Genomic DNA, 23,821 nt, shown 5'->3' with positions numbered 1-23,821 from the left:
GAGGTTGGAAACGTGACTTTCCCAGGAAAGGTCATGGCAGATAGTGAGACCCAGAATCTTGAAAGAAAAGACTTCTTCCAGAGGATTGTTGAGAAAGTGGATGGGGGGGGGGTTCTAATCGGTCCTTTCGAAGAGACATTGTGAGATTTGTCTGGATTGAAAGACATGTTCCACTTGTTGGACCAGTTTGTGATTTTATCCAGATCTGCAGTGAGTGAAGAAGCTGCTGCTTGCCGGTCTGAGGGATGACAGATGGTACGGCAGAGGGTGGAGTCGTCGGCAAAGAGAAATAGAGGATTTTCCAGAGAGTCCGAGAGATCATTGATGAAAACCAGAAAAAGAACAGGGCCCAGAACGCTACCTTGAGGTAGCGTTTATGCAATTTTTTTAAGGTTTATGCAATTTTTTAAAGCCTATATAAAGTAAAAAGCGCACATTCAATCTCAATTACTTCATCGATCTCTGGGTTGGGATTATTGGATGAAACAAAAATGAGGAAACGAGCCATTTACCACCGACTTAATTAAATGAGCTTTCAGTAGAAGAAGAAGAAGCCAACGAGATGAAGAAGAATCCAATAAGAGGAAGAAGAATAAGCTGACGTCATCATGACGAATATAGTCATTTTCAGATCACGTGATCTGCGGACGTGTGTGAGTGACGCTTGAGGTGAGTGCTCGGCCGTTAAAACAAAAAAAAAAAACTCTTCCACAAAAACCCTCGTTTGTGGTGTCGTTCCGGGCTCGTTGTCGCCTTTTCATCGCACCGTCGACCCTCTCGTCGATGTCGGAGTGCCGGGCTGCGGTGGTGACCGAATGACGGAGGTTTTTTGTGATTATTTAATTTGCGTTCGTCGTACTAGTTGTAATTGTTGTGTTTCCGAGAGCGTCGGGCGTTGTGTTTTGGTTTCCTCTCAGGAAGGTGTCCGTTGTGAAGGGAAAAGCAACGCGCTCGGTGGTGAGGGAGATCGAAGTAGGTTTTTGAGGGTGGGATCGGTAATCCAATGCTGTGTTAATATGGTGGAAGAAGCTTCAGGGTGATGGGGTGGGGTCGTGCTTCAAGGGGCGGGTTCCACCTCACGGGCTGCGAGGATGTTGGCTGTTCGGAAGAGGAAGCAGTGGTTGTGTGGTTGTGGTGGTTTTGATGTTTTTAGGTTTATGCAATGTGACCATCCCGATTCCCAAGCCAAGGTGGTTGTGGTTGTGGTGGTTTTGATGTTTTTAGTTTTATGCAATGTGACCATCCCGATTCCCAAGCCAAGGTGGTTGTGGTTGTGGTGGTTTTGATGTTTTTAGGTTTATGCAATGTGACCATCCCGATTCCCAAGCCAAGGTGGTTGTGTGGTGGTGGTTTTGATGTTTTTAGGTTTATGCAATGTGACCATCCCGATTCCCAAGCCAAGGTGGTTGTGGTTGTGGTGGTTTTGATGTTTTTAGGTTTATGCAATGTGACCATCCCGATTTCCAAGCCAAGGTGGTTGTGGTTGTGTGCTTGTGTTTTTTTTTTTTTTTTATATGTACATTTTTTTTTTGTGGTGAGTTTGTACAAACGGCCCTCATGCGTTTCCAACGGACTTGGTTCTCGCTGTTACAGATCCACGAGTTAATGTTTCTCCAATTTAATCTTGTTTGTAAAATTGTGGAAGTGATAAAACTCGTGGTTAAGGAATTTTCATGTTCTATGTAATCTTTAAACTTTACTAACTTTATCTTATTTTTATTTTTTATTTTATTTTTTTCCTCGTGTCCACAATGTGTGCTCATCGTACCTCGTTCTCTCCCACCGTCCCTTCACTTTCACGACAGCACTGGTTCCTGCCCTCACCAGACGGTGAACATTTGTCAAAATGGAGAGCTTACTCCGTGAACGAAGCTTTAACATTCGCACCCTGATGGACTTCTCGCACATGTGAGTCGAGAACACCTGTCGATCACACCTGCGGGTTCATTTGATCACCACATCATGAACTTCCCTTCCAAGGAACGTGACCTGCCACGAGGCTATTAGGCACATAAAGCCTTTGCAACGGATGCTAACCTATGGTTGTTGTTGCTTTGTTGTGTTTTTTATTTTTTTTTGTACGTGCTTTATTCTTAAATGCTGAGTCAAGCAAGTAAGCAGCACGTAGCATTTTAAAAGCCTTTGGTATGACTGGTCCGGGGTGTGGGTTTGAACATCCGACCTCGCAGACTTGGAGCGGACGATCCAGCCCTGACATCCCTGGTTCTGGTTCTGATGTTTGTTTTGTGCATTTGATACCTTTTTGATGTCACGTGCACACACCTGCATTACCCAGGTGACGTTCCATTGCCACGTTTGTCGTCTCGTGCCTTGTGGTTATTCTCTGGTATTTTTTGTGATGCATCAAAAGTCCCTGAAGCTTTATTACTCACGAAATCTAAAGATTTCGTAAGTATATTTATGACTTCCGTCATCTGTTTGTTTGTGTGTTTGTTTGTAGGCACGATAACTCGAGAATGGAAGAAGCTACCAATGTCAAATTACACCACGTGATTCAGGAGGGTGATGACTAGTGCTGATTATATTTTGGTCAAAATCTGTCAAAGGTCAAGGTCACAGTGAGGTCAAACATTCGATTTTTGATGGTTTGGTACAGAATCATTGCAGAAACTTCTGGTTTGCGTCGCTCCCTTCTGTAGAGACCGCTTTTATTTAACAAGGTCAGAGGTCAAGTTGACAATTTCATAAGTACCAGTCTATCACTGCTTGTTTGTTCTTTCTGAACTGCAGGCTCATGCAAGCACTGTAGAAAAAAATTTTGAAATTATTTGCTCGTGCATCATATCTGCTTCGTCTCCTGAGGGTGGTGTGATTATGGAAAGATGTTGAGGGGAAAACAAAAACTTTTTAGGTCTTTGATAAACCTTGCACTTGCTGTGGGTTAATTGTCCCAAGCGGTTATACTGCTGTGGGGTTCTGAAGCAACTTTTGTAAACAACGCTACAACATGCCAAGTTCATCCTTCCACCCACTGTCCTCTTCCTCCCCCCCCCCCCAACTCCCCACGATGGTCTGTCTCTCTCCTTCTTCGTCTTTTTCTTCCAATCTCGAAAAACGTTTGAATTGGACTTTCCTGTTTGACATTCCCATACCTCCTCCCTCCCCCCCACCCCCAAAGCACTCCTAAAATCCTATTACATCCGTGGAATATACACGCCTCTTGTTCTCCCATCCCCTCCCCTTTTCACGCCACAAGATCTCTTCAAAAACCTAATCCAATTTCGTGATTGTAGCACACTAATGTGACTTTAGCTTGATTTAAAGGACCTTTTTTAATCATGAAAGTGCAACCACCTGTACCTCGTGTTCATTAGGGTTTTCCCCCCCATTGTTTTTTTCTGGAATGTGTACGTCATGTCTCGCGTTGCCTCGGATTCTGAAGTGGAACGTGATCGTCTGCACCATTTTCCTATGTCGCGGTTTCACTTCTCCATGGCAGAATTAATGCAAACCCTCCTTTTCCATTTAGTGACATGAGCACACGCGAACACCTCAAGAACGTGTACGCGTGTCTGTGCATCTGCATGTTGTCTGCTGCTGCCGGAGCCATCCTGCAGTTTCATTCTGCCTTCCCGCAGGTATGCCCAGGTGATGTTTGTTTGTAAAATATTGTCATCGAAACTGGTTTAAACGGTGTTCAGGCTGTAAGTTTTGAGCCGTGTGATTTGTGCTGTAATACTTTAGTCACGTGACTGCGGACGACTACAGGGAATGAGATTACCGTTTGAGATAGGACGTTATAATTTAAGGTTTTTGCATCCGATTATCCCCACATTTTTTGAAAAAAAAACAAAAAAACCCTTCGGCAGGGTCAAAAGGTCGAATACCAAAAGCTGCGATTGCAGGCAAATTAAAAAAACTTTTGAAAATGAAATTTTCTCTTTGCAATCGACATTGAGTGATGCATGGAATATATTTTATATATATAATTATATTATATGTGATTTGTTGGATTTGAACCCTCAGGTTCATGGCCCTTGGGGTGGGGACTTGGGTCACAGAGGTCAAAATGGGGAACTCGTAATTTGATATGACGTCATTCCTGGTGGAACCTTTTGTCTTTTAAATTTGCAATGGCATGCCATTGACTTCACTCTATTTTTGAATCTTCTGACTATAACACATTGTTGTTTTGTATCACCAAGTTAAGTTGGTTAAAAAAAAGGGAAACAAATGTACAAGCTGCACATTTCTTAAAAAAAAAAAAAAAAAGTCTCTGTTCATGATGGAAATTTGATAAAGATCCCTTGGTTTTGAATGCTGTTGGTGATGTCGTGCATGAAAAATTCACAATTTAGTTTCAATCAAGCATGAGTGAGCTGTCCATTCCCATTGTGTGCTGCCTTTTTGGCTGCTGGTTGCATCATTGGTTAGGGGCACGGCTATGCCGCTGATGCAGTGCCTCTATTACCAGTAAAATGGTGCTCATTTCGCCAACCTCAGAAGGGTGACAGGCTGAGTCAACCCCCTAGTGTTAATTCGGTGGAAAACTGGACTCTAACTCAGGACCCTAGGATCCCAAGCCACCAGCCTTACCACGAAGCCAACACCAGTCATAGCTGTCCATTACAGCTATATCTGTCACCGTAACCATCATTGTGCTCGGGGCCCCATTTTGGTGGCTTTGTCTGTTTCAACAGACTTCTGTGCTTGTGACATATTTGGCTCTGACTGTCGATAGTGCACAATCCCTTGTCTTGGCATCTATCAAAATGGATCTCTGGCAGGAAATCTCACTGACTGGTCATTGGCAAGAATAGGAGAGGCTGGGTCTGAACTGTCCCTCGTTTAGAGAGACATTTGATCTTGATGATTAGGAAAACGTGTTCCGCCAACTCTGTGGAAGGATGAGTCGTGCGGTGACTCTAGTCTTGACCAATCGACGAGTCTAGCTGATTAATCCTTGGGACGCTTTTAGCTTCGATCGTTGTACTCGTGTTGAGCCTCGAGCTACCAAATTGTATGTGGGAATTGTAATTGAAACGTTGAAGAGCGGTCTTCAGTGCGTTGAAATTGGTTGAAGGTGCGCATTATAACACTTGGGTGACGTGAAGCGGCGACTGTCAAACCTACATGGACATGTTGCACCATCTTAACCAACGTTGCACTCTTTTGTTTTCTAACTCCAGTGGATTTCAAACTATGCTTTTTTTTTGTATGCAGAGCTGAAGATAATTTATTTTCTGCTTCGCAACTGCTGCAAAGCTTGTGTAATATTGTTTACCCATCACTCCATTGGAGCTATCTTTCACTTTTTCAGCACTTTGTAACTGACTTCCACCTTTAACGAATGTATGAGTCATTTGCGACACTTTTAAAGTGACCAGTACTTGTGCACGACCCCCTTACTTTTGATGGAAGTGTAACAGCTGTGATTTGTATTTCACTTCATGAGCAACGATGTCTCCATGTTGGATCTGCACCAGGATTTGCTGATTTTATTATGGTAACTCCCGTCGTCGTACAGCACGGGATGGCTTTCTTCTCGGGCCTTTGGATTCCATCTTTCTGACCTTGTTTGGTCTTTCTTGACTTGTGCACTTGACCTCACAAAAAATAGAAGTTTATCCATATTTGGGTCTTGTGATGGTAGAATAACCGCATGATTGTGTTTTCATCGTTGACACCCCCCCCCCCCCGGTTGGTTTCTCTTTTGCGGCCATTGCACATGGTCTTTGTTCATGTAATCAAGATGGCGCCATCTCTGGTAGCCTCCCACTGGGCCATCTTCCTACTTCCTCTGCATGGCAAATGCCACCAAATCGTTGTCGTTCATTCACATTTGTAAACGTGTGCCATTGCTTGTGAAACATAGATCACGGTCAAAGCTCGTCTTGTCCAGGAAAAATGTTGTACAGCCATTTATTTATTTTTTTCAGGTCCAAATTGGTGCTGTTTTCTTTTAATTGGTTAGAAAACTGGCTGAGTGGTTTGTTTGTAATGCAATGGGGGATAAGCAAAAGCGAATGCCTACACTAATGTCGACTAATTAACTAAACCCAGGGGAGACGTGCTAGAAACGAGTCTCTCCCTTTTTCTGATATACTGGTACCGAACAAGCAAATTAATATTTGCGGCCTTTCGGTGCACCAAGGTCGTGAAAGCCACTTCTCGGGGTGGGTGCAAAATGTTGTTTATTTTATTTATTTAGTTATTCTCTCCAAGACCCTTTTAAAAAATATATTTCACAAGCTGTAAGCGTGATGTTTGTGGACGAGGAACCCGTGTTGTGATTGCCTTCATGTTTCATCAGGACTACTTGTGGACCATATTTGATGTTTGCTCTTTAGTGTTGACTATGTATCTGCAGTTTGTTTTCCGATTGCAGACCGAGCTTTATCGAGCCTGCTCTTAATTGATGGGTATTGCATTTTAGATTCTGTGGCCTAACATTGAACATTGCTGTTTGTGCTTTGAGATTCCTGTTACTCATAGAATGTTGCTGTAGATTTATTTATTTATTTATCCCCATGCTTTTTGAACATAGTGGGGAGATATTGTAATCATCTGTCTATCTCTGTCTGTCATGCTACCTCCTAAACTTTAGGGCAGAAATTCACCAAAGTTGGTAGTTTTGATCACCACATGGCAAGAAGGTGCAAGAGTAAGAGTGGTATTGTTTTGAGTCCCCCTCCCCCCCCCCAAAAAGAGGTAAACTCTCTAAATTTGATGATGGGAGGACATTCTTGTTGGAACTTTTTTGCCATCTTTCAACTTTGCTTTAGGTGTGAAGCATGGGGATTTGCAATGGCATGCTGTAGACTTCAATCTCTTTTTTTTTTTTTTTTTTTTTTTTTTTGTATACCTTGGTCGAGGCACGTATGAGAGCTAACACACAACTCACAGCAAGGAGGCATGAGACAAGAGGGGCGGGAGTGGAAGGGACAAAACAGTGGGGAACAGACACATTAGGTGAACTGTGGAAGGGAGAGGGATGGGGATGGGACGGGGAACATGGCGAAGAGAAGATGGACATTTCAGGAAGGAAAGCAGGAGAAATGAAGGAAGTGGGCTTGGGTGGATTATCGGGGGTAGAAAATATCGAGGATTTGGATGGGGGAAGATAAGAGGTGGTGGTGAACAGCTGTTTTGAAAGCCTGGAGGGAAGAATGGGAAAGAATAGAGTGAGGAAGTTTATTCCAAAGGCGGGAAAAAAGAGGAATGAAAGAGTGAAGATGAGCAGTGATTCGTGATTTTGGTAGTTTTACCAGAAGGGGGTTGTTGGCGGACCTTGAGCGCCTTGTGGAAATGTGGTGGGGACAAATCGCTGAGAGAGCAGGGGGGGCAAGGCTGGAGAGGAGTCGGTAGAAGACAAAGACCACCGACCAACCTGTGGTGATTGAGTGAGAGGCCCAAAGACTCAGCTTCATTGCGGGAGATGCCGATGATCTTAAATGCCCTGGTTTCGACAGCGTGAAGCCGAGAAAGGTGGGAGGCAGGAGCACCAGCCCAGAGGGGAGAGCAGTACTCCATCAGGCTACGGACAAAAGCTTTGTAAGTGGGCAGAGGAAGGACTTAGCACGACGGAGGATTCCCAGTCGGCGACTGGCTTTTGAGGCGAGGTTGGAAATGTGACTTTCCCAGGAAAGGTCATGGCAGATAGTGAGACCCAGAAGCTTGAAAGAAAAGACTTCTTCCAGAGGATTGTTGAGAAAGTGGATGGGGGGGTTTTCTAAACGGTCCTTTCGAAGAGACATAGTGAGAGTGAGATTTGTCTGGATTGAAAGACATGTTCCACGTGTTGGACCAGTTTGTGATTTTATCCAGATCTGCAGTGAGCGAAGAAGCTGCTGCTTGCCGGTCTGAGGGATGACAGATGGTACGGCAGAGGGTGGAGTCATCGGCAAAGAGAAATAGAGGATTTTCCAGAGAGTCCGAGAGATCATTGATGAAAACCGAAAAAGAACAGGGCCCAGAACGCTACCTTGAGGAACTCCAGCCTGCACAGGAAGAGGGGATGAAAGAACTCCATTTAGGACCACACGTTGACTGCGACAGGAGAGGAAGTCTGCGAGCCATGAGTGGAGATGGCCTTGAATACCATGGGAAGAGAGTTTGGTGAGTAGGGCAGGATGCCAGACTGTCAAAAGCATGTGATATGTCCAGGGATACGGCTCGGATTTCCTGTCTGGCATTGAGGACCTCCATCCATTGATGGGAGAGCAGAAGCAGCATATCCAGGGTAGAGTGACCTGGTCTGTGAAACCAAATTGATGATTGGAAATCAAGCCATTGGAGAAGAGGAAGGATTTCATGTCTGAAGCGATGATGGATTCCATCACCTTGCTGATGATTGGGAGAAGGCTGATTGGTCTGTAGTTACAGGGATCTGTTTTTGCACCTTTTTTTCTGCAGGGCAGTGATGTTAGCAGATTTCCAAGCAGATGGCAGATGACCTGGGGCAAATGAGAGGGTGAATAGAACAGAGAGAGGGTGAGCAAGAGCAGAAGAGCAGGCTTTGAGGACACGTGGGCTGATGCCGTCTGGACCGGTTGCAGAATCTGACTCGAGGTTTGAAAGCAAGCTCTCCACCTTGTCAGGAGAAAAGGATACAGAGTCCAGGGACAGTTGGGTGCGACTGGGTAAAGTGGGTAGAGATAGTGATGGGTTTAGGACACAAGATTTAGCTGCAAACACCGAGTTTAGACATTCAGCTTTATCACGTGTGGAATCAGCAGTGCGGCCATTTGAGGTAAGGGAGGGGATGGAGGGGGAACATACACCAGAAATAGATTTGATTAAACGCCACCAGGATTTTGAGGAGGGAGAGAGGTTTGAGAGTTCAGACTTGAGATGAGAAAGATGTTGTTTTCTGGCTCTCCTGAGGGTAGATACACACTTGTTCCGAGCTTTGTGGAAAGAACTGAGATTGCCCTCAGTTGGGTTTGCTTTCCATGAGGCAAAGGCAAGTTGTTTCAGGACAACTGCCTCGCCACAAGCTTCAGTAAACCAAGGGCGGGAGGAAGGGTAAGACAACTGAACACGAGAGGGGATAAATCTGTGCATGAGGGAGAGCAAGTTTCTTTGAAAGAATTCCCAGGATGAGTTGATGTTTGAGAAAGTAGTGATAGGACACCAGTCTGTAAGTTTGATGGCTGCTCGGAGACCCTGCCAGTCGGCTTGAGTGAATTGTTTAATTGTTTAGTGTACCTGTTCACGTTACAAAGTTCAAACAATGGTGTGCGGATGATTATTCTTGTCGGAGGCCATCAAATGTCTTTAGCTTTAAATGCATGACAAGATGTGTACGAGTTTTTATAATCCCATTCTTATCCTGTGTTTTAGATTTTTGTGCACGCTTCACCCTTTGTGGGCCTCGGGCTCTTCTTCTGGCTTATGGCAACTCCTCGGAATGGCCGCAACGACCTCAAGCGGCTCGGCATCCTCGCGGCATTCGCACTGAACATCGGTATGTTTAGATGGGGCATCTTTCATCGCAGATGCTGAAACTTAAAGAAAAATACACTCCTTTGCAAAGAGGAGAACGTGCCATTTGACTAACACCTTTTCATACTTCCGCAGCCGAAGGTGCCGGAGACTAATTGGGTTCTGTGTGCGTGTAGCAGATTATCGTTTCTTAGAACTTATGAACCGCTAAAGGAATTTCAACTGGACTTTGTACCAGTATCTGTTATGATACAAAGATTAGCTGATTCAATGTTGCAGTCAGAGGTCAATGGCAATGTGACCTTTAATTTAAAATATTTCCCACAACTTGTGAACTGCAGGAGGGATTTCAAGCAGACTCAGCACACTTATCGAGTGCATTGCAAAGATTAACCGATTAAATTTTGGGTTAAACAGGCGAAGGGTCATGTCTTTTGGGAATCCATTTTGCAGATCGCAACTCGAGTTGGAAGCATCTGATGTTTTCTTGTTTGCATAGCTCTCTCTCTCATCAAACATTCCAGTGGGTTGACGTCTAACGCAGGTGGAGGCATATCTGCAAACGCATTTACGTCTAATCATATTTTCTCTTTAATGATGTAAAAATTCCGGACCAAAATAAAAAAAACCGGTCTACTGGGAGCCGAGTTTTAATCTTGTACGTATGAAAGAATCTGAATCTCTCCATCCAACGCCTTGTTCTTAAAATAACGTGATACAGTTGGAAAGTTAATAAATGTATTTGAAACATAAATGTTTGTTTAATCATATTTACCTGTTTTAATAGCTCGTGCTTCCGGTATTGAGGCAGAAGAATCGGGACCTCAAGTTTTAATGCAGTGGTTCCAATGTTAACGTTTGTTGTCGTATGATGGCAGGAGGACACGGGAGGAGCACACCAAAGGAAATGTAGTCTTGCTTTTCAAAGCAACGAAAAAATATACAAGGGCACACAAACACAAACAACAATTGCTTGTTATAAATTATCCTTTTTTTGTGTGTGTTTTACTTCATTTTGCATCCTCATTGACACCCAGATACATGCAATATGCTTGTGATGTACATCATGTTGTCGTTTGATTAAACCAGTCAATGAAACGATTGGCGGCACGCATAGTAAAAATACAAGCATTCACTAGAATTTGCATGCGGTGGACACAAAAACTAAACATTGCCACCTCAACATTTGTTTGAATTTCTGATCTCTGTCTGTTTTGTAAACGGTCTTGCATTTGGCCCGTTGGTGCAACGATATGTCGATCTACAGTTGTGATTTACTCAAACTGTGACCGGCGGGCTACCATTGTGCTCGAGGGTTCAATATAGCGATGCCTTAGTGTTCTTGCATGTTTAGGTGTTCAGTTGTTCCAATGGGATGGTGCGTGCACAGGTAGCAAGCGCACTTATCTTTGTGACCCTGGGTTCAATACCCATCCGATCGGTGCTTCATCGTCGTGGTGTTCCATGACAGAGTGCATCGTCCTTCGTGTGGATGTTGTCATGTGTCCCGTCTGCTCACCGTTTGTGGGCATTGAAGATCTTTCCTGAAGAGATGATGAGTTGTTACTGGCACCTTGAAAAAAAAAATTACAAACACTTGCTGAAATTGCCTTCAGTCTGTCAGGCCTAGTCAGCCAGTATGTGAAAGACTTGTGCCCAGGTGTACATGCACTTCTGATTGGTGTTTCCAACTGAGCCTCTCGCTCGTGATCCAGAGAACACGAGTTGAAATCCTATATGCCATGCATGTCCGTCCATTGTCTTCCTGTGTCCTTGTGATAAATTCCAATGATGTCTATTAATGTCCTTGTCCTGCATATGGTGCACGTACAAGGTTATGGTCTTCAATTTTCATGAAATAAAAACCTATTTTGAAAGGAATTGTATATGAAGAGCTAGAAAATGGTTTGTGATTTGCACTTTGTGATTATGGTCACGACTGTCCTTGGCTTTGCTGGGCACGTGCTCTGGTAGTATCACGTAACTCTTCATTCTTACCTTCTACAGGCGCTGGCGCTGGCACTGGCACACTCACCCCCCCCCCTCCCCCCTCCCCAAAGATTCTAACTTTTAATACTTGCAGGTTTGGTTTGATCTTTTATTGATTTATTTTCTTTCTCTTTCAGGTCTTGGCCTTGGCCCTTTACTGAGCACAGTTATTGCCATTAACCCCAGGTGAGTCTGCTTCGAACCTAATGTGTAAGTTGCAGGGTTTTTATCCCCTGCCGCGTGGTGGAAGGGGATATTGTTGTCACCCGGGTCGTCCGTCCGTCCGGCTGGCTGGGCGTCAACATTTATACCTGTGAGTGTGATAACTCATAAACTGTTCGCCATATCGACTTGAAATTTGAGTCACACATGTACCACCTGAAAAGGAAGAACCCTATTGATTTTGGGCGTGGCCGGATCAAAGATGGCTGACTGGGGCTGCCATATTGAAAAAAATTTTTTTTGTAATAAATGGAAAACCGCTTATTTGATTTCAATTATTTTTGGTTACGACGTTCCTCACCCCTGGGGAACTTTTTCGAGATGATGACCAAATGGTGTCTTGTTTCCAATTCACCTCCCTCATTATCTGGAATATGTATGACCTTTTTTCATTCAATGGCAGGGGATTCCCCATCTCTGATGGGTATATTTCTTTTTTGGGGAGGGGAGGTGGGGGGAGAAATTGTCGGCTTATCGGCGACTACACCATCTCCCCCACCAGGTTTTCTGTTGAGGAGGGTGTTTGGATATGGATACCCAATAGGATTAAAAACAAAACCTGTCGAAGGGTGGAGGAGCTCCTTGTGAGCCAACGGCCATCCATTTCTATTGCCCAACTGTGTCTGCAGACGTCGTCCTGCAGTTGGGTTGTATTTTTTTTTTTTTTTAGGAGGTTGATGGCAGGATTTGCACTCCGGCCACCATAAAACTACTACTCAGTGGAAGAAGATACCGTAAAACCCTTCACTCAAAAACGCAAAGAAAACTGAAAACCCATTCAGTGGGAGTACCTCCTGTGCAGCTGTTTCACAGGGCAGTTCGCTGGATGACGGGATTGAGGCAAAGCCTTCGGAACCCCATTCTTTGATGGGAGGAAAAACACGGGGTAACCTTCCCGGGTTGGTTGCGATAGTGTGTGTCAAGGTGGTGCCGAGTTATCTTCCATCAGACTGCGGTCTCCTTGGGTTAACCTGAGGGTGGTCCCTTCAGGTGGGTGCCTGGAATGTCCATTCCCTAAGAGAGGATGATCACCTGTCTGTTATCTGAGCTTAAGCGTTTGATCATCGGTATTACAGCATTTGAGGTTCGGAGATTGATCATGGCAGGTGGTTACACTGATTATTGGTCTGGTCATGCTGATGGTTACCATGCTCAAGGAGTTGCTGTCTGTGTCCAGTTGACTCCAATGATAATTGAGGTAACACCGGTCAAGGAGCGTATGATGAGACTAAGGGTTCGTCACTCCTTGGGTGTCATTTCCCTGATCTCTGTATATGCTCTGACTTAGGTGAGTAATCTCACCGTGAAGGATGCATTCTATGCCACGCTCGAGTTTGTGGTTAATCATTGCCCCAGGTGAGATGCTCTTCTCGTCTTGAGGGATTTCAATGCATCGATTGAAACTGATAGGGATTGTTATGAGGCGTGTGTTGGTCCCCCATGGGTCTGGAACTGTGAACCAGAATAGCACTAAGTTCCTTGACTTTGCAAGCAGTCATGGACTTCGGGTGGCTGGTTCATGGTTTCAGCGCCCATAGACTCATCACTGGATTTGGTATTCCAACGTTAGCGGTGTGGTAAAGATTTACCATGTGCTTGTTGATGGTCGCTGGAGGATGATCCAGAACTGCAGGGTCTACTAGAGTGCTCAGTTCCTCAATACTGACCACAGACTTGTTGTTGGAACTCTGAAGTTGCAGCTTAAATCCGGGAGAATGGTACCATCCCAGCCTCGGATGGATGTTGGCAAGCTCAAGGATGAGGGCAGCTGAGGAGTTTGCAAACAGGCTGAGTGGGGATTTGGGGGGTCTGGGTGCTTTGTGGAATCCTGAAGAGTTGTGGAGTGCCTTCAAGACCACAATTCTTGGTGTTGCCGTTGGATGTCTTGTAACTCACCGGAAGGTGAAGAACTTTTTTTCTCGCAAGGGACATTGGATACCATTGACCAGAGTCACAGGGCCAGGCTTCATGGCAGAGCTGAGCTGTTCAGGGAGTTGAGGTGAAAACTACATGCGATGAGGGTGGACAAGGAGGCAGATGTGTGAGGAATTTGAGTGGGTAGAGCAAGATCACCTGTGGTCAAGTGATTCTCCTGCTTGCAGGGGATTTCACACATTGCCTTCTTCCAAGCTCATCCCTCGGTGTGCTCTTGACAAGAGTCTGAAGTGAAGGCCTGCTGGGCCAGTTACTTTGAGTGGCTGTACCAGGCTGATCCACCAGCTGTTGAGTTGGATGTTGGAGGTGTTACAATCCCAATTGCTGACCCTCCATTCAACTGTGATCCACCTTCATTTGTGGAAACGCAGGCTGCGGCGAACTGGTTGAAATGGGGTAAACCTCCTCGGATTTGTGGCATCCACGCTGAACTTCTCAAGGCTGGTGGAAATGCTGCACTCGTGCCATTGCATGCATGACTGTGCTTTACAGATTCATGTGTGGACACCCAGTCTTGGGCAAATTATGCGTTCCCTGTCATCGTATCTTTAGCGATGATGGCATGTCGAAAAAAAAATCCTTGGATGTTTATGACTATGCAGCCGAAGACATGGGAGGCTTTGTTTTTAGGTTGTCTGTGCGTAGCAGATTTTTTTTGTTTTTGTTTCCATGATAGCTTGTGAACTACAAAAGGGATTTTAACCAAATATGGCAAAAGTATGAACTGATTCAGTTTTGGGTTCATTAGGTCAAATGTCTCTTGGTTTTGCAAAGGTATATGGTCGTGTGACTAGTAATTGAAAATCGTTGTTGTCACAATAACTTCAGCCAGAGACATCTCTCTCTCTTCTCTTCTCCCTCTCTCTCCCTCTCCCTCTCTCCCTCTCCCTCTCTCTCCCTCTCCCTCCCTCGACATCTAGCGCAGGCAGAGACCTATCCTTCAATTCATTCCAGTGAAATATATTTTCTGCCCCATGGTTGAACCAAACCTTTTCTGTTGCATTCACAATTATAAAATGTTTGTTTGAAAGAAACAAACAAAAAAAAACTTTTGTTGAAGTTCTCTTGTCTGACCCCTTTCCCACGTGCAGCATCATCGTGACCGCATTCCTTGGCACAAGTGCTATTTTCTTGTGCTTCACGCTGAGCGCTCTGTACTCCCGCAACCGCACCTTCCTCTACCTTGGCGGTGCGTACGCGATTCGTTACTCCGTAGCAGTTCATCCTGTTCGGTGTAAGATTATGTAACTCTGCATTTATTTATTATTTTATCGGTCACATACTGTGTGCAGGAACCCTATCATCGGCACTGTGCCTTCTTTGCTTGGCTTCTCTCTTCAACATGTTCTTCCAGTCCGTCATCCTTTTCAAGGTACAACGTCCACTTGCTTTAACTGTTACCTTTGCTCTGCCATGGGGAAAGGAGCTTGTGCAGCTGCTTAAAGAAGAGTCGGTTATACACCCGAGAGTTTAAAATTCCCATGTACTCGTGGCCATCGCAGGAAATTATGCAAACATGAAGCACTTTGACTGACGTGTTCATTTTCATGGAATTTCTTGATGCTCACGTCTGGTTTTCTGTGTGCCACAGATCCATGTCTATCTCGGCTTGATCGTCATGTGCGGTTTTGTCCTTTTTGACACCCAACTCATTGTGGAAAAATGTCGCCATGGCGATAAGGATTATGTGTGGTGAGTATTTCTCGGATCCTGTGCTCATGCCATGAAGCATTGTGTGGCTGGAATGATTGTCATAACATGCTTCGTATGGTGGATGTTCAAAGCTTCAGATGGGTATTTTAAAATCGGCACTTGGGTGGAACTGTCATTTTGTTAGTTATCTCCGCTGGAAATAACTTTTGTGAGGAGGAGGATGTCATACTTGGCTGCTTGAAAGGAGCAATATCCGTTCAGGGTTGTGGTTAAATGTTAAAGCTCAGAATTTGAAGCCAGCAGCTATGGACATTTTAAAATTATTTTGCAGATTTCTCACAATCATAAACTTTACAAAATAGGATTAAGTGGAGAGCTTACAGTACAACCTGTATTCCCGTTTGACCCCGACATGACATGACATGTACAGTACCAGTACGCCTAATTTGCATAACCCAATGGAATTGATGTCATCGTTTGGAGAGAATAGGATTGAAAGAGGTATGTGTGTGTGTGTGTGTGTGTGTGTGTGTGTGTGTGTGTGTGTGTGTGTGTGTGTGCAAAGTCCGGGTTCCACTTTATTTTTGGTCTCTTCAGATGACCTTAAACATAGGAGATAATTGACCCAATTAGGCTTATGCATTCATTGCCAGCCTGTGGTTTATCCATACTCTATCATTTTTAAATGCTGATCGTCAATCAAGGAAGCAGCCCGTTCCATTTTGTTTTTGTTACAACTTGCCCGGGGTTTGAACCGTCGACCTTCCAGACTCTGAGCAAACATTCTTACACCACCAAGTGTTGTTTGTTTATTTATTTTGTATGACATGTTGAGGCTCTTGTAAGAACTAATACAAAGAACATATAACAAGGCAGGAGATGGGTGGGAGAGGAAGCACAAAATAGTGGGGAACAGAGACAATGAGATCTATGGAAGGGAGAGGGATGGGGGCAGGGTAAACAAGATGGACACCACAGGGAATTTCAGTGAGGAAAACGGGGAATTTGAAGGAGGTGGATTAATGGGGGTAGAAAATATCAAGATTTTGGATGGGGGAAGATATGAGATGGTGGGGAACAGCTGTTTTGAAGACCTGAAGAGTGTGGGAGTTTGTTCCAGAGGTGGGGGAAAAAAGAATGAAACTGAAGGTGAGCAGTGATTCTTGATTTTGGCAGACCTTGAGCGACTTGTGGAAATACAGGGGGAACAGATCACAGACAACAGGGGTAGCAAAGCCGGAGAGGAGACGAGAAGACAAAGACCACCGACCTGCTTGTGATGAGAGAGAGACCCAAATAATTGGCTTCATCGTGGGAGATATCAATGATCCGAAGAGCCTTGGTTTTCACAGCGTGAAGTCTAGCTAGATGTGAGGCAGGAGCCACCACCCCAGAAGGGACAGCAGTACTCCGCCAGACTGAATGAAAGCTTTGTAATTGATTTGGGCTTTTCCCCCAATTGATTGACATTGTTGGTCCTCGGAATGACTCTTTATTTGTGGTAGATAAACCTACCGAGTGTCTTTCCAGTGCATGAATTGCTTGTCGATGATGAATAACCTTGAATTTGTTTCCATGATAGCTCAGTGCAATGTGACTGCAGATGACTCCCCTGCTCATTCGGAATTATTTGATTCTGCAGTACTTGATTTTATTATTTTTATTTTTTAAAGGAATGTGTAATTTGTTTGAATAAATTGTTGCATGCTGTGCATGGCAGCTGGTTGTAGGCAATACTGTAGGGGACTTTCAAAATGACTTATGAATGATGGAGGCATTTCATGTGTGCGCGTGTTTTCAGTGACCCATTTGTCTTCGCACGGGCACTTTTATCCTGCCGTTGCTCGCGTGAAATCCAAGTCAAATGGTCTTTTTAACACTTTTCAGCATTTTTTACTTCCTCAAAAACTCTCTCACTGTTATGTCTTTGCTTACTTTTCTGTTAATGCAGTTCTTTTATTTAAGGCTTTGCCTCGATGAGGATTATTTAGTCCGTGACTGAAGCCTTCAACATTAAAAATAATAATAAATAACTAACATTTAAACGAAAGGGTGGTAATTTCAGGATGGTTAACCGTAGTTGTTTTGCTGGATGCAAAAATGGACTTGTGGAAATATACAATATGAGAAATATCCATGGATGAGAGGTGTTGGGGTTTGTACCATTTCTTGTTGATAGTTCAAGCAGCGACACTGGCTAAAACACACGCACACGCGCTTTTACCAATAAATTTTAAAATCTCGTATAATTTCTCTTGCGGTGCTGGAAAGAAACAATATATTTACACCAGCACTCACAACCCCGCCCCCCCCCCAAACATTATTTAAGTGTAAATGTCATTTTAAAGTTGATTTTTAACTTACCGTGTGCATCGATTTTTCAAGCCCCAGATAACACCCAAACCAGATACGTGTTGTCTTCCTCAACCCTTTAGTTGTGCATAGGTGTTCCCCCAGCTTTCTCACATACTTTTCGGAGCTTTGTGATCCATTTTGGGTAACGATCCTTTCCGTGCACGTATGACACAAGTTCACATGCCCCGAAGATCATTGTTTCTCAGGGTTTGTGTGCATGCGTGCTGAGCATTCTGGGGTGGATTGCATCGTTTAGAAAGTCCCGAATTGTGAGTGGTTTCTGGGTTGTTAAATGACAACCTATTTAATGATTTGTGAAATGTTACTAAAAATGTGCCAATGTTTTTCTCGAAATTGGTACCATTGTTTTCTCCATAATGCTGACGTTCCGTTTGCTTTATTTCAGGCACAGTGTTGAGCTTTTCCTGGATTTTGTGAACATTTTCCGCAAGCTCATGATAATTCTTGCCATGAATGAGAAGGTGAGGTCGGTGTGGTTTCTCCTTTCGCTGTGTGAGCTTGTAAGTAATGTAATGTGATGACAATGCAAAGAGTCTCTTTGTTTTGGATTTTACAGTTACCAGTCACTGTTGGGTTATTCTGCTTGACTGTCTTGCGCCTGTCAGTTTTTTTTTGTATGCAGAGTCTAGGCTCGTGGAAGAGCTTGTATGCTGAACAGATCAGGACCGTAACAAGACAAAAGGAACGGTAGAGCGAGAGACAGATGTGGGGGGGTGGGGGGGGAACAACCACCACCACCAGTGGAGTTGAAGGACAAGATAAAAGAGAGACTTGGACAGACAATGGGGGGGCAGGAGAGGGTGCATGGTGTGGACAATATGTATACAGAAGGAGACTCCAAGGAGGGAAAAAATTGGACATTGTTGTTGCACAAATTAACAAAATGTAATCCGTTTTAGATTTATACAACATCTTGGGTGGTGGATTGAAACTTTGTGCAAATAGAACAGTGAGTAATAATAATGTGGTTGACAGGATGGCCTGCCTCGAGATATGCGCTCACCTCCAAGCCATCTATTCTTACCCAGTTATACACTTTCATCCTGGTGTTTCACAGGCAGAGCGGTTCGTCGGTGTGCGCGCCGTCCATCGGGTGACATTAAATTGGCGTCCGATCTGTGGCATTAGTTGTTGGACATTGAAATCCCACTGCCTTTTGTGAAGGGTAGGAGAGTTATCTCTGGCATCAGGAACAAGTTACAAATTCCTGCCCTAATTACTGCTGGGAGAGGGATGGCAAATCACCCAGCATGACCCCAGACCTAGAAAGTGCTTCAGCAGAACCGATGCTCTGCAACCCAGAGTATGGTACATCAGTCGGTCATCAGTTATGAAGAATAAGAGGTCTGACGTTGGTTGAATGTTTGGACTGTTTTGTTTCACGGTCCATCCCTGTCGGTCCATTCTCACAAGAACGTGCTATGCTTTGAGGCGTATAAGGCTGTCTCAACTGAATCCAAGACGCAAAGCCTGATTAATATGGATGTGGGGTGGTAGGAGAAGGACACTGAGTCGCGTGCCATATTTCTCTCCCCTGGACCGTTCCTGCATACATCCAATATGTTATTTGTACAGCATGTTCGGAATGCATCAAAAATAAATTGATCACTGCTTCCATTTCTCTTTTATTACAGCAGGACAAGAAGAGGAAGTAGATTGAAGATCCAAAATGTAACGATTCAATAATAATCCGACTTCTAAACCACAAATGACTTAACGGGGAAGTACTACCCTGGATATTGTTTTTATTTTGAAGCCTTTGATATCGTATTTGATATTGTTAAATTTAAAAAAACAACTTTAGAGGATCTTTGAGATGGCAGCATGCTTTGGCAATTCGTCATTCTGGAACTTTTGTAATCCGTTGTTGCTTTCGTTTCCTAACTGTGCAGGTATAGAGAACATCGTTTAAAATGTGAACTGTCGAGTTATTTGCGTACTTGCGCTTTTCATCCTTACACATTTACCATTGTAGAGTATCGTTTCTCTTTTTGCATTGTCCTTTCATTTTTTTTGATTTGTTTCTTTCTTTTTTTTCTTTCTTTTTTGTCTATTCGTGACGTGATTTATTCCCCACCCCCTCTTCAAATCTGTTTGAATTAAAGTTGTAACAACTTCAAATGTTAAAATAAACCTTTTGTGCCATTTTACAGTCTATACATTTTATTTATTTAACTTTTGGAAGCTGCAATTATTTTGTTCAAGGAGTGCTGTGACAGTTTCAACCCCCTCCTCCTCCCATGATAGTGTCTCGGAGTGAAACTGGTTCAGCACATGTGCAAATGCAACAAAACTACTGAACAAATCTCCGAGATTTTGGGAGCAAAACCAAAGTTTGTGCCGGTTCTTTGATGGGTCCAAGTTCGGTATTCGGTAAAGTGGGAGGTGGGGTCCAGAGTTGAGTTGTGTTAAGAATAGTATGGAATGTGTACTCGAGTAGGTTGGTGTTGCACCTGAATGAGTGACACGTCAGAGTTTGAGTTGTGTGTAATATGTGCACTGAGGGAGCAGTGATTGTCCATCATAACAGTATAGGGTAAGGAAATGTCGTGTCTCCATCCTGTTTACAGGTGAGAACAGGTAGAAGACTTAAGGTAAGTTAAAAGCATTGCGTGTGGCTTGGAGAATCCCCCTTGTTGGCCGCTTCACAGAGCACCATGCACATGGCAGTATAGTAAACTGCAGAGGGCCATGGGTGGATAAGGTTCTATACAAATATAGTCAGAACGCCTTCTTTTTTTGTTCTGTACCTTCATTGGTACAGAATGTCTTCTTTTTAAAAAAAAAAATATTATTGATTTATTTTTTGAGCGCCACCTCATGGTGGGAGCCAATTGTACACCATCCTTACTGCAAAGCATGTTACTGATAGCATCATGTTTTGGGGATGTTTCTCATCAGCAGGGACTCTGGCACATCAGGATAGAAGGGAAAATGGATGGAACAAAATACAGAAAAATCCTCAAGGAAAACCTGCTGGAAAGCTGACATTGGGACGGAAGTTCACCTTTCAGCATGACGATGACCTGAAGCACACAGCCAACGCTACACTGGAGTGGCTTAGGAACAAAAAAAGATAATTGTCCTTGAGTGCCCTCGTCAGAGCCCCGACCTAAATCCAATCAAATATCTGTGGCATGACTTGAAGATTGCTGTCCAACGCTCCCCACGCAACTTGGTTGAGAATGAACAGAAGAATGGACAAATATTGCCCAATCTAGGTGTGCAAAGTTGGTACAGATCTATCCCAACAGACTCACAGCTGTAATTGCTGTCAAAGATGCTTCCACCAAGTATTAGCTCAGGGGGGTGGATACTTATCCAACCAAGATATTCTAGTTTTGTATTTTTAATTAATTTTCTGAAATTTGTAGAAGTTGTGGGTTACAATGTGTAAATATGGGTGGAAAAAGTCTGATTTAATGCAATTTAATTTCAGGCTACAAGGCAACAAAAGGTGAGGATTTTGAAAGGGGGTGTAGACTTTCTACAGGCACTGTATTTAAGTGGGGGGGAGGAGTATTTTACCCCCTCATGGAGGCTAAGAAGGAAGAGGACTTGAGTGAAGAGGTGGGATTAATCTCATCGTTTCATTGGCAGGCCTGTTCATAAATGTGTTTGCCATCCTTTGGATCGATGTAAAACGATGTTCCATCTGCCGGCATTGGTACAGGATTGAACAAAATGGGCTACATTCAAACAACATATGTTCCATTTTTAAAGAGATTATTACTTGAGCTTTCCTTAGGGGGGGGTGGTGAGACTTACTGCAGATGGTACTTGGACCTGGAACTCTGAGATGGTAATTACTCTTACTATTAAGGTTACTTGTCTTCCATTTTAATCCTCTGTCTGACTTGACTAAGACAAAGGAACATATGTTTTTATATTTGTATTTTCTTGTGTAAATATGGAGAATACTTTGTTTACTTTATCACCTTCGCATTGTCTTCAATGTCGATTTTGTGATTTTATTTTCAAAAACGGCAACAGCTGTGATAAACGTTAGTTACACCGCTGTTGACTGTATCGCCATTCGGGCGTTCCGTTTTTGCAAAAGTTTTCATTTTGAAAGGTCACTATGTACCCATCAATTCTGTTTGGTGAGGTAACCTTGCTGAAAGAGTTTCAGAATTTTCCTGCCATTTTGAAAATTTCACGAAAATAAGTTTTTGCGAAAAATACACATTTAGGCATTTGCGCACTCATTCAAAGGCCAAAATGTGTCTATCAATTCTGTTGAAGTTCATTTTTATCTCTTTGGACGAATGAATGCCACAATATGATATTGAGGGCTGCCATTTAGTTTTACCTGGCAACCGCCGGTTGTGAAAAAAATCTAGAAATTCATCACCACGTTCGCACACTTTCGAAGGAAAAAACAAAAAAGTTCGATGAACAATTTTCAAAATATTCAGACTCTGCAACACCGAATAGCTTATTCGAACAGCGCAACTTCGTTACAGGCCAATCCAAGCACATACTAATCAACTAAAAGACTCCTGTTGTCCTATAGTCACGACCACCAAATTTAACTCTATAGACACACATTTACTGACACCAATCGACTAGCATCTTGTATGAAGTGAAGAATCACCAAGGTTTATAGCTTAGCCAGAGTTGTCTTATTGAAATTTGGGAATCTATTCCTGTGGTCTTCCACGCACTGTAGTAGGGCCTGACGCTGCTCTTCATCATGGCACATTGGAATAAAATCAGAAATAAACTTAATCCCTCTCTCTGCAACATCATTTACGACGTGCAATGACCAAGCAGATTCCAAGAATTTCTTGTATCCAGAAAACTTGTCCCACATATGAGCAGGGGTTTGCAACCATTCTTGTGGTTCATCCAATCCAAGTAGATAAAACATTAGCCATGACTCACCACGCACTAAATTTATGAGATCTGGTTCTCCTCCAGAGTCGTAATCAAATGTTGGTAGTTTAGGCTTCCCCGATTGGAAGCTCTGGTCGTTCAGTTTCAAAAAGTTTCTGGCCATTCAGTTCTCACTCATGTGCTGGTTTATCTTCGTCCACTGGCGACAGAATAACCAGTTGAGGCGTTAGATACCAGGTGTGGCGCTGGCACGATGTCATGCAGGCATGTGACACTCCCTGATCATATTCGCTGTGGAGGTAGATATCGGCCATTAATTTGATATCATTACGCGGAGCTGCTACGTTGAGCTGGGATTCCAGGAATGCTTTCGCATAGAAGAGCCCGACAAAATTAGCCGTTCTGTTCATACAAGTACGCTCATCATCGTCCATGGTAAACTGCGACTGTAGTAGAGACAGTTTGAGAAAGTGGATGGCTTTTGCCATCCACCTTTTGCATGATGGTCTGGTCCCGGATGCATGAAGATGAATTTATCAACGTCTTCACCCAACCAGATGATAACTAAAGTAATCAGCTCTTTATAATCGTCTCTGGGAAAGGTGTTCTCCAGAAATCTGTCGAGCCCAAATTAGTACACTCTGAGCTATCTGGCACAGCCAAGGGTCTGAATCTTCCCACGAAAACTTCACCAGCTCTGTGTAGTCGATTTACAAAGAGTTCCAAGCTGCTTTGAGGTGGTGAAAGATTTTTTACACCAGGATCCTTTGTCTGCCAGTGACACACTCGGCGACGTGTTTTATATGAAACTCGTATATGTGATGTCTGCATGGGATCCAGAGAATGGCTCGACGAAGAAAGGACTCGATTAGGGCACAAGCTCCCCTCCAACGACCTGTGTTGGAAGCCGTGGTATCAAACACATTGCGGATGACCTGGTCATACACATGCCAGTCTTGCAGCATCTTCGTCACAGCACTTTCTTGTGCAGATCCTGTTCCGGCAGGGATCTCTGGGATGCCTAGTAACTTTTGATCACTTGGGACCCCACTGATGTACACGCAACATCGCTCAGATGTTACTCCTTTCCTCAATGTCAGGTTTTTGCCGTCCCAGTGGACGATCACAAAAGTTGGAATGTTATACTGTATGTGGATTTGATAGATTCAGCACGTTTTACACGATCAGCCTGAGCGTGCCTCCAGGCACTCGTTACAGATATGTTCGTGTCTTCCACTGATTGTCCCGTACCTTTCACAACATTTGCCGCAATCATCGCCCTTTGCCTCACTCATCCCTAATCTGTCTGCAGTGGGACTGATACATGACATTACGTCCTTTTTACGTCTATTTCTATCGCTGACTTTCTCATCTTGTGATTCATCATCATCTACTCCAA

General features: G+C 43.8%; 1 protein-coding gene across 4 annotated transcripts; it reads left to right on the top strand.

The window, feature by feature from the left end:
* Positions 1-536: 536 nt before the first annotated feature.
* On the top strand, positions 537-19,731 carry TMBIM6 (transmembrane BAX inhibitor motif containing 6). 4 transcript variants are annotated; one of them, XM_085850900.1, is made up of 10 exons: positions 537-669; positions 1,806-1,908; positions 3,491-3,599; positions 9,307-9,430; positions 11,535-11,583; positions 14,646-14,743; positions 14,847-14,926; positions 15,146-15,246; positions 17,969-18,044; positions 19,221-19,731. In XM_085850900.1, exons 2-10 carry the CDS (start codon positions 1,847-1,849, stop codon positions 19,236-19,238), a joined length of 717 nt encoding a protein of 238 aa, XP_085707026.1. In that variant the 5' UTR covers positions 537-669; positions 1,806-1,846; the 3' UTR covers positions 19,239-19,731. The 4 variants fall into 4 exon arrangements, with proteins under 4 accessions (XP_085707026.1, XP_085707023.1, XP_085707024.1 ...); XM_085850897.1 differs by having other exon boundaries at positions 538-669; positions 19,218-19,731; XM_085850898.1 differs by lacking the exon at positions 537-669 and adding an exon at positions 676-824 and having other exon boundaries at positions 19,218-19,731.
* The last annotated feature ends 4,090 nt before the right edge of the window (positions 19,732-23,821 follow it).

Source organism: Eptatretus burgeri, chromosome 13 (genome assembly GCF_056783735.1).
Source record: "Eptatretus burgeri isolate ZD-2024b chromosome 13, Ebu_testis_v1, whole genome shotgun sequence".
Taxonomy (NCBI): domain Eukaryota; kingdom Metazoa; phylum Chordata; class Myxini; order Myxiniformes; family Myxinidae; genus Eptatretus; species Eptatretus burgeri.
The sequence above is the reverse complement of the archived record's forward strand: the minus strand, read 5'-3'. Positions and strand labels throughout refer to the sequence as shown.